The sequence below is a fragment of the Hemibagrus wyckioides genome, linkage group LG20, assembly GCF_019097595.1.
Source record: "Hemibagrus wyckioides isolate EC202008001 linkage group LG20, SWU_Hwy_1.0, whole genome shotgun sequence".
In the NCBI taxonomy this organism is placed as follows: Eukaryota; Metazoa; Chordata; class Actinopteri; order Siluriformes; family Bagridae; genus Hemibagrus; species Hemibagrus wyckioides.
In genome coordinates, this window is record NC_080729.1 from 18,348,799 (window position 1) to 18,361,718 (window position 12,920).

General features: G+C 39.2%; 1 protein-coding gene across 5 annotated transcripts in view; it reads right to left on the reverse strand.

The window, feature by feature from the left end:
• mib1 (MIB E3 ubiquitin protein ligase 1) overlaps positions 1 to 12,920 on the reverse strand; it is a 57,507-nt gene that overhangs the window by 32,394 nt on the left and 12,193 nt on the right. For all 5 annotated transcript variants that reach the window (XM_058418145.1, XM_058418144.1, XM_058418146.1 and 2 more), the window contains exons 7-13: positions 10,966 to 11,170; positions 10,006 to 10,189; positions 7,848 to 7,992; positions 6,874 to 7,007; positions 4,827 to 4,934; positions 2,081 to 2,278; positions 1,849 to 2,000 (exon numbers count right to left, since the gene is read on the reverse strand). In XM_058418145.1, coding sequence (XP_058274128.1) covers positions 1,849 to 2,000; positions 2,081 to 2,278; positions 4,827 to 4,934; positions 6,874 to 7,007; positions 7,848 to 7,992; positions 10,006 to 10,189; positions 10,966 to 11,170 — 1,126 coding nt within the window. The remainder of the gene's footprint in view (positions 1 to 1,848; positions 2,001 to 2,080; positions 2,279 to 4,826; positions 4,935 to 6,873; positions 7,008 to 7,847; positions 7,993 to 10,005; positions 10,190 to 10,965; positions 11,171 to 12,920) is intronic.

Genomic DNA, 12,920 nt, shown 5'->3' on the forward strand with positions numbered 1-12,920 from the left:
ACGGGCTATTAATCGCATTGTTTGGGCTGCTGGAAGCGAACGCTGCGACAGCACTGTAAACAGAGTGACACAGAGGGAGGACCCGGACCTCTCTGACAACCAGGGACTGCGACACACACACACACACACACACACACACAGAGAGAGAGAGAGAGAGAGAGAGAGAGAGAGAGGGAGAGGGAGAACTTTGCTGCAAGAAAAATATACCACCACAAAATCAACTGTTTAATGAAGCTTTGTGTTTATATTCCAAAACTAACACAGAGCTTCTACTTAAAACCTTAAATGGTTTAAGGTTTAAGGATAAAATAAACAGAATTCTCCGTCAGATTTTGGCGTCAGATTATCTGTTTTGTGATTAAACTTTGATCCGTCTCAGACTACCGTATCTTGTGGGGTGCGCAAACTTTTGCACCCAAACCACAAGCTATTCTCCTGCTGATCAAACAGCTTAGGAAACTGTGTGGATCATTAATACTGAACAGCATCCTTATTCACTGCAGTACGGTGAGGAATAAAAAGAACAACATCTCGTGTCAAATAAGAACACGGATCTGTAACACGGAACACACTTCAGTGCGGTGTTGGGATTTCTCCCAGCAGCGGCCTCTTCTAAACAGTGAAAGCATCTTCAGGTAGAGTATCGTGTTGCCTCTCATGCTGCCCACCCAAAACGCAGGCACGAAATTAATTCCAATAAAAGGGAGTATTGCAGTAAAAAAAAAAAAAAGGCTACGTTTAGCTAGGAGACGCCATAATTGCACCCCACAGAGGTAATAAAAACATCCCAGGATATCGCTAGCAAGAAATAATTAAACAAAAGCACAAAGTATGCGTGTGTGTGTGTGTGTGTTTGGAGAAACCCACGCCTGAGTGTGTTCTTTGGAAAAACAACGTCATGATAATCAGTAAGCCACGTGGAATATTCGTTGTGGGAGGAAGTGCGCTGCATTTTGAAAACTCACACACTTCTTCACACTTCAGAGTCGAGGTCTGAATCTGAACGTGGCCATTTTGTGATTTTAGAAACCAGAGGCAGCTCCAGTGAGACATAAATGCTTTATAAAGTTACAGCGGGTGGATATCCGACACACGAGGTGTTCGGGACTGTGGAACGGAGCCGCAATGGTGAGGTTCTTTAAGGGAGGCGATGACAGGGACGACTGTGAACCATCACGTTTGCCTCGTAATAGTTTGAGCGAGATTGAGTTGATCTACTTTCATTTGACTCCAATGACAAAACGAACTGACTCCGAGTCGACTCTGAATGAACATTTCTGAATCAATTTTTTCAGCAAATCTCAGCTGATAAACTGATCCAGGAGGCGCAAACAGATTCCATGTGAACTCAAAAAAATAAACACACACACACACTAATCAGTGGCTTGTGTTCAGCTCCATGTTCTGTGTGCTGTGTGATGATTTCTAATCCACTGTAAATTCATATATAAACTGGATCCGCCATTCAGACATGTCTGCTATCCCCAAAGTGACATTCCTGATGGAGAAGATGGAATAAAGACGGAACAGCCTCCTGGAAAACGTCACTAAACAGCCCAACACTCTGAAAATTGACTGAACTTCACCTTCTTTCAAATGAACAAACTCCAACCATTTATTCTCAAGCAAGAGATCTCTGGAAACAGGAAGCGTGTGGACTTTCGGAAGACGCCGGACACACATCGGAATTCCGCCAAAGCAAGACAGCTCTACTGCTTGAGGAAAACAACTGTTTCCCAAAAAAACCCAACAGGATTAAGAAAAGATCTGAAGCTTAGTTTTTTCCTCGAGAGCTTTCGAGCACATTCTATTACCAACAACCACGAATAAGAGAGAAAGCAGCTGTACCTGGGGTTCCCCCGCAGTGCCGCGTGATGGAGGGCGTTGAAGCCGTTGTTGTTGGTGATGGTGACATCGGCGCCGGCCTCCAGCAGAACGGACAGCATGTCGTCTCTCTTCTTGCTGATGGCGTCATGGAGAGGCGTGTCTCCCTCCGAGTCCTACAAAGAGCACAGAGAGCTAAGTCCGGGACTGAGAACTTGTTAGCGGGTTGTTAACTCCGCCCCTGTTCCATCTTTACCTGAAGGCTGGGGTGGCAGCCGAAGTCCAGCAGCGTCTTCACCACCTGCAGGTGACCCTTGTTGACTGCGATGTGCAGCGGCGTCTGTCTGCGCTTGTTCCTAGCATTGAGGTCGGCTCCGCCTCGGTGCAGGACCTCGATGACGGAGCCTTCGTCTCCAAACGCCGCGTGATGAACGGCCCGGTCTCCGTCCTTATCCTACACAACGAGCAAAATTCCAGCGTATTAAATCTTTACAGTAAACAAGCGATTTTCACTTTGGTCCTACGTTACCCACAATGCAGTTCTACCTAAAGAGAAAGCGATGCGGCGGCACTTTAGTAGTTTACTCGATCCAGATCCATCACCTCTGTATCGATATATATATACCTGGCTTAAAATCTCAAGCTATCTTTAGACACATTTCCCGAACGATCGTATATAACAGGAGGAAGATGAGAGTTGAGTTATTACGTGTTTTTTTAATTTCCTGATTGTACCGTAAACAGAAACTGAGGAGAGACAGAGGAAGGGAAGAAACGACAGATCAGAAGGTCACAGGAGTGAGAGCTGAGGAATCATTAATGCTAGCAGTCTGGATTTGTGGCTTCTTGATAGCATAAAAAAAAAAAAATTTGCAAATAAAATCTCAATTCAAACTTTTGCAATCCAAATTGTTGCTAGTGTGAACGAAAACTAGAGCAACAAATTTGCAGAATATCTAAATATCATCAAATATTATATATATTATGCTTCATAGCCACAAATTTTTATTTATTTTGAATAAAAAGTGCAACACTCTATGAAAGCGCCATCCTCCCTCTTTTGCATACACGGGCTCACAGAGGCCTGCGATTGGCTAGTAACACTCCCACAGGTGAGAAAGGGAAAAGCCCCGCCCACCCAGACATCATCTTTTCTTTTCTCTTCTCTTTACTTAAAGAGGCGAGAAAACAAAAAGATGATGTGCTACGTCCATGAGAAGTCAAATGTTTGTGGCTTAAAGATGAAGATATGTGATAGATAGATAGATAGATAAATAAATAAATAAATAAATAAATAAATAAATAAACTCTTTATTCCTAACCGATCCTCGTGTGGAAGAAAACATCTTCACAAAACGTTCATTCTCTGAGGAAAAAAAAAAAGAACCACGACTTAAGCGGCTCAGAAATCGGAGTCTGATTAATAGTCTGAGCTCAGGAGAAAGAGCACTGCGTTTTTGTTTTTCTTTTCTTCGCAGGGAATTAAGCCGTGGGTTTTTACAGGCCGAGTTATTACACAGTTCGAGAGGAAATATTTCTAAAGCCGGAGGAATTCAGATTACGAGTAAATCATGTCGTTTCTGAAACTCCGATCACACCACCGTCACGTTCTTTCGTTCTGTTCAGCTGGAAGAGGAAAAAATGTTTGATTTTATAAAGAATGATCATTTAGAGAGAGTTCAATGGCGGACGTGACGTATGAACTGAAACGTAAAGCGTGTGATCTGGTCATGTGACTTTTGTGGAAGAACATGGGCCATTATTCAGAGCTACAATATTCATGTATGTAGCACAGCAAACACGCTGGGTTTTTCATTTTTTTAAAAATATATATATAAATATTTAATTGTCATTTTTATGTCTTAACAAAGCAGGTTTATTTTTAATATTTAATATTTTTAATACTTTAATCTCTTATTTTTAAATTAAACCTTTTAGATTAAAAAAGTATTTTCTCACAGAAATCTAAAATATTTAAAAAAAAAATTATTTTAAATGAAGTATATATTTTAAACAATACATAATGTTAAAATCATCAAATTAAATCATTATTTTTTTAATTATTATTATTTATGAAGAAGAAGAAGAAGAAGAAGAAAAAGAAGGAGAAGAATTACATGAGTAATTTGTTTCTTAAAAAAAAAATCATGCACAACCTTGTTCACTAATATTTAGGATTGTTTTAACGACAAAGTCATCAAACAACAATAAAAAAATAATAATCATCCTTCTTGTTTTATTAATATTATTTGAATCTCTATGGAAAATTTTCCTTATAGAATTTTCTAGAATTATTCATTCATTTTATTAATTATTCATCACATGCAAAGCAGGTTTCTAAGATTTTTGTCTTTAACATTAAAATATGATCATGGTTTATTTCTTTTCATGTAAATAAAAGTGGATTAAATATCCTTTATATTCATTAATATTTTGGATTATTGGATAAATAATTAAGAAATATTATTATTATTATTATTACATATTTAGAGAGGACAAAACTATTATATATTTATTATTATATTTATTATTAATTTTTAAGAATTATTTGTATTGATTATAATATTCCTGTAATATTCCTTATTACTTTTTATAGTCCACATCTCTCAAACTGCTTTACACACAGAATAAAAAGTATTTATGTATGTAATTATTTCGTATATATATTTTGAAACAAACCCCTGCATTAGCCTTGTATCAGATCTGGATATTTATTATTTTTATTATTATTATTATTATTATTATTATTTTTATTACATGTTTAACATGTATTTTTAATAACTGAAATGATTTGCTCACGTTATTTCTGACACACCTCGTCCTTATGTAAAAATGTAAAAACCTATGTAAAAATCAAGAATCTAAATAAACTGCTGTGACGGTGATGACGTATGATGAAGGAGTGTCACGTGGACGTGTAAAGTGTCACGTGATCGTTCGTGGTGGTGGTGATGCAGGACGCTATGCAGGACACTGTGCAGGACACTGTGCAGCAGGATTACCTCAGCCTCCAGATCCACGTTGTGTTTCAGCAGCAGCTTGAGGACGTCCACGTGGCCGTTCTGACTGGCCGCCTGCATGGCCGTGTGTCCTGCGCACTGTCCATTCACCTGCGGGGTGAAAAAAAAGAGAAGAGGCACGGCTGAGGCAGACGTACACACACGTATACAGGGTGTGCATATAGATGAGTGTGTGTGTGTGTGTGTGTAGCCCCGTGTGCGCTCGGGTGTGTGATCTGCAGTGCTGCGGTAAGTTAAAGCAGTGTGTGATGGCATGAATATTGATGCCCGAGCTCCTTGGAGCGCTCGCAGGACACGTCTCTTCCTGACGGGCGAACTGCTCGGACGCTCACCCCCTCCTTTTCTTTCTTCCCCACTCTTCTCTTCTCATCTCTCTCTCTCTCTCTGTGTTCTAAGCGATGAATCCTATAGGGACAGACAGACAGGCCACTGCGCCACTCGCTGCTCCTCCACCAGCACGCCATTTTTTCCCCCCTCTTCTAATGATCCTCGTGCAGGCGTTACAGAGGGTCAGCAATCCGCTCTGTCCCAGGAGGAGCAGGACGCCGCTGCGGCTACAGAACGGCTAAACAGGATTTCGGACTTACAGAAAGGTCAAACTGGCGTCCGAAGCTCAGCGCTCAGCCAAAGCTGGACCCGGGCCTGGATTTCTATTATAGAGCGAACAAAATAATACTAAACCTCCATAAGCTGTGAAGATAGAAAGGAGAGAGCGAGATATTTGTGCATTTATATCCATATATTACACTACATGTCTTTTTAGACTGATAAAACTGAACACACACACACACAGGTTTAAATCCCAACCTGAAGAAGTGACAAAACATTAAAAATAAGATAAGCTAAAGAAGATACACAGGACACACGTGTCAATGCTGGACGTTATTTATCCTCGTGCATGTCTAAAGTTTTCACACACTTGCGTTCATGTCAGTGTGACTGCACTAGATCCACTAACACAGCAGCTACACACACACACTAACTCTACACACACTAACTCTACACACACTAACTCTACACACACTAACTCTACACACACTAACTCTACACACACTAACTCTATAAGACCAATACAGCAGCTCTGAGCAGAGTCTACTCACTGGCACAAGCTGGACACACACTCACAGATAAACACTCACACACAGACACACACACTGTCACACAGATACACTCGTGCACACAGACACACAACTGCACACAGAGACACAAATGCATACAGACACAAGTGCACACAGACATACACTTGCACTCAAACACACACCTGCACATAGACTCACACCTGCACAAAACCATTCACACAGACAAACTCTTGCACACGGACACACACTCACTCAGACCCATACACCTGCACATAGACACACACTCTTGCACACAGACTCACTCAGACACACACACTTGCACACAGACTCACACTCTTGCACACAGACACACACTCACAGACACACACACCTGCACACAGACACACACACCTGAACACAGACACACACACCTGAACACAGACGCACACACCTGAACACAGACGCACACACCTGCACACAGACGCACACACCTGCACACAGACGCACACACCTGCACACAGACGCACACACCTGCACACAGACGCACACACCTGCACACAGACGCACACCTCTGCACACAGACGCACACACCTGCACACAGACGCACACACCTGCACACAGACGCACACACCTGCACACAGACGCACACACCTGCACACAGACACACAAACCTGCACACAGACGCACACCTCTGCACACAGACGCACACCTCTGCACACAGACACACACCTCTGCACACAGACACACACAGCTTTGATGAAGAGTTAGATGTGGGAGCTGGGGATGAAAATGCAGTGGCGCTTTTCAGGACTGCGGAACTTCAAAGCTCTCTGTCTGTTAGAGCATGACGCTCTCAGCTCAGGTCACGTGATCTCAGAGTGAACACTAACGGCTACAGAGTTCTGAAGGCACGGAAAGTGAAAGTACACACACACACACCTCACTGTGCATTACAAAAAAAAGTTTCTTACATCCACGTCCGGTCTCTTGAGGATGTCCTCCACCTTGGCCAGGTCTCCGTTAGCCGCAGCCTTCACCAGCTCCTCGTTGATGTCTCCAGACTCCTGCGTCTCAAACAGCTTCTTCAGCAGCTGAGACAGACGCTCTGAGGAGACAGGGACACGCGTTCATCAGGACGAAGACCAACGTTATCTAGAATCAGCCTCGAGAATCAGTTTCAGATAAATATCTAATACAACCAGTGCATTACTTAGTAAACACCTGTAAAAAAAAAATAATAATAATAATAAAAATAAATAAATAAATAAGAAGGAAAAAAATCCAGGAAAACAAACAAACAAAAAAAGACTTGATATGATCCACGTTTCAATTATTAAAAAATAAATAAAAAAGAAAGAAGCAGAAAATAAATCAATTAATTAATTAATTGATTAATTGAGCACAAAATAAATGCAGAGGTATGTTCTATAACTTATTTTTTTTAAATTACAATTTATAATTAGTAATTATAATCTATGATTCATGTCTCATAATAAATGAATAAATAAGTAAATAAGTAAGTTTAAATACGTTTAAAAAAAAATAAATTATGAATATTTAAAAAATGAAGCAAATTGAACCAAACATGTTAAAAAAAAGTAAGAGAACCAGATCTTAAAATTTAAACTTAAAAAGGGGAAAAGAATTTATCTAACCAGATACACAATTCAAAAATGTTAATAATAATAATAATAATGATAATAATAATAAATTAATTAATTATGAGGCAAATATAGGTTAAATAACTTAAATAGTTAAAAGCTTCTAGAAACTTCTAGTTTAAATAAGACGAAACTAGAAAATTTCTTTTTGGGGAAAATCTCGTATTAAAATTCTAACACTATCACTGTAATGTTCACTTCAAGACTAATTATTAATTAAGAGTTCAATTATAGGCTAATTAACACAAATATAAGGACTCTGTGTGTGTGTGTGTGTGTGTTACCTCCAGATGCGTTAGTAATGGCAGAACCAGCCGAAGCCACTTTAGTGACGGCGGCCGGGTTGTAGGTCCAGGACGTGCCACACACCTCCACTTTCAGGTCGCTGTCAGAGTAGATCTGCTGCACACGGCCCATCTTCCCCAGAGTCTGACACACACACACACACACACACACACACACACAGTCAGCAGAGTGTGTAAGCGAGAGAGAGAGAGAGAGAGAGTGTGGAGCTTTTCTGAGCACTCTCCTTGAACATCCCCTTTCTTTAAACCCAGACCTTAAACTAGACATGTAGATAAGAGAAATGAAAGAAAAGTGTTACATACATACATACATACATACATACATAAAGACACAGATTGGGATCACGGAGAGAAGAGGTAAAGGGTCGGCTTTAGAAATGAGATGAGGCACATTTAAAAGGATAACAGACGCACGCTCGAGCGCTCTGCTCCGTTTCATTTTTATTGCTCGTACGGAACGTATGGATATTGGAAAGCTGTTAAGCCTCGTCCACAGAGGGAGACAAAACACAAACAGCCACAGAACAGCCCCTAACATTTCCAACTCAGACTACTGGTAGTGAAATAAAAAATTGTGTTTATTAAAAAAGAAAAAGAAAAAAAAAAAACACACACACCAACAAATTCTGAACTAGATGCATGGTCTACTAAATAAATAAATAAATAGATTGATTTCACAGAGTCAATTAAAAAAATTATATATATATATATATATATACATACATACATTATATATATATATATACATACATACATTATATATATATATATATCAGTGGCGGACCATCAGGGCCAGCAAGGCCTTCTCTGCTGGCCTGAACAGCACTGACTTGCATTTTAATATATTTAATATATTTTTCCATGAATGTGTATTAAATTATTCCCAATAGTCTATTCTCTACATTTCATAGCTTTTCTCTTGGTTGCGCTGCTTCCAGTAGTGTATATTTATGATAAGAGTATTTATCCAATCATATTTCAGCCAGTGGCTGACATCATGTGTTGCCCAGCCTTAAGGCCTTCAGAATTAATAGTGCAGGCGCCCGGAGCTTAAAATAAGTGGCAATGAAACTGTTCCATTAACCAATCAGATTTTGAGTTGGCGTCACTGGGGCCATCTAGCAGGCATACGATTACGTCACCAATTTCACTTTTGATTGGATAATTGGAGTAGTCAGAGGCAGCGAACCGCACAAAGTAAATAATATATATATATTTTAACTCACAATGGCTGACAGAGAAGAAGAAATCGATTTGGCCGCGGACATGCATTTTCAAGGCGGACTTTTCAAGAAAATCCTTTTGATTCTTCAAAATAGTTGGTAAGCTAATATATATATATATATATATATATATATATATATATATATATATATATATATATATATATATATATATATATATATATATATATATATATATATATATAGCAATAAAAATATACATTTGTGAAAAAAATTAAATAAATAAATAAAATAGCTTGATTTTCTAGAGTCAATTTTTAAAAGAAAAATTAAAAACCATTTTAAAGAACCACATGCATACATAAATAAAAAAATTAATTCTAAAACATCTCCCTATATATATATATATATATATATATATATATATATATATATATATATATATATATATATATATATATATATGAACCAGATTTAAATAAATAAAAGTTAAATAAATAGACAGATAAATAAATAAAATTAAATATATAAATCAACTTTCTAGAGCCAGATCTAGATAACTCTCATCAGAAACTAAATCTGGAGAAAAGAAAACACATGGAAAAAAAGATATGTGGCAAAATTTCATTATGTGAAAAATTATTATAAAAAAATGGATTGTAAACGACATTAAAAAAATCAATAAATGTACATAATGTCTGTTAATAATGTATATAATAATAAACTAAAACAAGTGAGAGATAAAGTGTAAAAATGTTCATTTTAAATGTTTTAATCAGCTGCTCAATTCATTCATTTATTTTTTAAACCATTTTAACGTTTCTGATCCACAGCATCAGAGACAAGATACTAAGATGTATTTTATTATGATGTTACGATCAATCAGCAGATAAAGTCCTTTTTCTGTGTGTGTGTGTGTGTGTGTGTGTGTGATTACAGGATGTAAAGCTCACCGGCAGCATGGCCTCTGCCCACTCTCCGTGTCCTCTCTGCAGCAGTTTGATGCGGTCGATGTCGTAACAGATCTGCACCAGATCTCCCACCATGAACTGCGAGCTTCCTCCTTCAGCTCCGGCCGGGACCTCGCCGCTGCGCGCCACATTCGCTTTGGTCAGGACAGCCGGGTTAAATGTCCACCTGTGACACGGGACGCGTTTAAATAAGAACAACTGGGCAGGAGAGGAGACGAGACATGTACAGAGGTTCAATCACATCATGTTGGAGAAAGCAGGAAGATGCTTCCCTGATCATCTGTTACATCTAATATGTGGAGAAACTTTGGGGATTAAAGAGAAACCTCAGAATTAAGGAGGAACCTCAGGATTAATTAGAAACCTCAGGATTAAGGGAAACCTTAGGGTTAAAGGGAAACCTTAGAGTTAAAGGGAAACCTAAGGATTGAAGTGGAATTTTGGGATTAAGGAGGAACCTCAGGATTAAAAGGAAACCTCAGGAATAAAGAGAAACTTTCAGGATTAAAGGGAAACCTCAGGAATAAAGAGGAACCTCGGGATTAAAGAAAACAAATAAACAAATAAATGTATTAATAAAAAAAATAAGTTGAAATAAATTATGTATACAATGTATTAATATATGTAATAAAAAATAAAATAAAATAAATAAATAAGACAAAAATTATAAATAATATACAAACCAATAGGATAAATAAAAATAAACTGGCACATACATAAGAAATTATAACCAACAATAAGACTGGCAATAAACTAAATTAATAGCAAATAAAGTAAATATAATAAGCAAAAAATAGAATAAAACCAAATCTTTGCTGGTGCTCTGTTTTTGTGTCGTATTCTGAAACTCGTGTTACTTGAATGTGTCGGGTTTACTCATAATTTTTGTGTCCAGTGGTCAGCACCGGGCGTGTGAAGGACCTGTGTGGAGTGAGTGCAGACCTGTTGCCGCTGGGATACTGGACGACGATGTCGTGGTCCTCGTCGATGCCGCACACCGTGCCCGTAGTGGTGAGCGTCTCAAACATGCCGTCTGTCCATCCTCCGTGGCCATGCTGCAGAGACTGGACGATCTCCAGGTCCAAGTCGATGTTGACCAGGTCTCCGATTTGCAGCCCTCCGGGGTTCCTGTTCCCATTCTGCTCACCTGAAGAGAAATACCGGAAACCTCAGGATTAACGAGGAACCTCAGGATGAAAGGGAAACCTCAGGATTAAAGAAAAAACCTCGGGATTAAAGGGAAACCTCGGGATTAAAGGGAAACCTCAGAATTAAAGAAAAAACCTCGGGATTAAAGGGAAACCTCGGGATTAAAGGGAAACCTCAGAATTAAAGAAAAAACCTCGGGATTAAAGGGAAACCTCGGGATTAAAGGGAAACCTCAGAATTAAAGAAAAAACCTCGGGATTAAAGGGAAACCTCGGGATTAAAGGGAAACCTCGGGATTAAAGGGAAACCTCGGGATTAAAGGGAAACCTCAGGATTAAAGGGAAACCTCAGGATTAAAGAAAAAACCTCAGGATTAAAGGGAAACCTTGGGATTAAAGAAAAAACCTCAGGATTAAAGGGAAACCTTGGGATTAAAGAAAAAACCTCAGGATTAAGGGGAAACCTCTGGATTAAAGGGAAACCTCGGGATTAAAGAAAAAACCTCGGGATTAAAGAAAAAACCTCGGGATTAAAGAAAAAACCTCGGGATTAAAGGGAAACCTCGGGATTAAAGGGAAACCTCGGGATTAAAGGGAAACCTCCAAAATAAAAGGAAACCTCAGGATTAAAGAGAAAGCTCAGGATTAAAGAAAAAACCTCAGGATTAAAGGGAAACCTTGGGATTAAAGAGGAACCTCAGGATTAAAGAGGAACCTCAAGGTTAAACGGAAACCTCAGTAAATCAAACAAAAGTTCCTGATGAACTTTATCTCTTCATGTCACAGAGCTCTGAAACTGGAGACTCGTTCCATAAATCACAGAAAACATTTGTTTTTCAATCTGTTTAAGTCCCTGCCCAAGCTGTTGCTATGGAAACCAGACCACATTAGAAAGGTTACAAATATAAACCTATGACTCGCAGATGAAACTTCGCCGTTAGGAAACGCCTCCTGACCAATCAGGAGAGAATCCGGCGGCGCTCCGGGCATAAATCCGCCACGCTTCGATTCGTATCTCAGCTTTAAATCCTGCTCCGCGTTCTCCGTGAAAGCTTTCGTGACTAGGCGAGCTGGCGCTAATTCTGTGCGCGCAGTGAGACACTTGGCAGGTCGTTATGAGTTTAAATGTCACATCCATAGCACTAGAATAGCTGGTCATAAAATAGCGGTTGCACAGCAAATAGCAGAGGATGTGGTCATATGTACTGAATAAAATCAGCAACACTTCAGCTTAACATCGTATTATTATTATTATTATTATTATTATTTGAAACAAGGAGCCCTTGGTCATAATTTTAAGGAGCCTGGACGTACTTTAGCCCACTTTAGCAGACTGAGCTGGTTCACTCGGATGTGGAAGCGTTATTGAGCGTTTGTTAAGTGAGTACATTCTGTTTACTTCAGCTGTAAGACTGCGGCCGACACCGGCACCGGGACGAGGACACGGTCGATCATGGCTCCCAGCCAGGAAGGCTTTTAAACCATGAAGCTGGAAAAAATGCTGCCACCTAGTGGACATCTCACACTACACCCCCGAAAGGTACATGCGGGAACGTTCGGGTCCGAGACGCTCGATTTCGGGGCGGGGCGATACGAGCGAGATCATATCAGCGGTCCTAAAGGCATTTCTGCGATACATGATATCGCTCACAAACTTTTATTTTCAATAATGTTGAATCATTTCATTTTTTATAAACACATTATGGAAATTTAAGATTTATTTTTATTATTTAAAAAATAATGAAATAA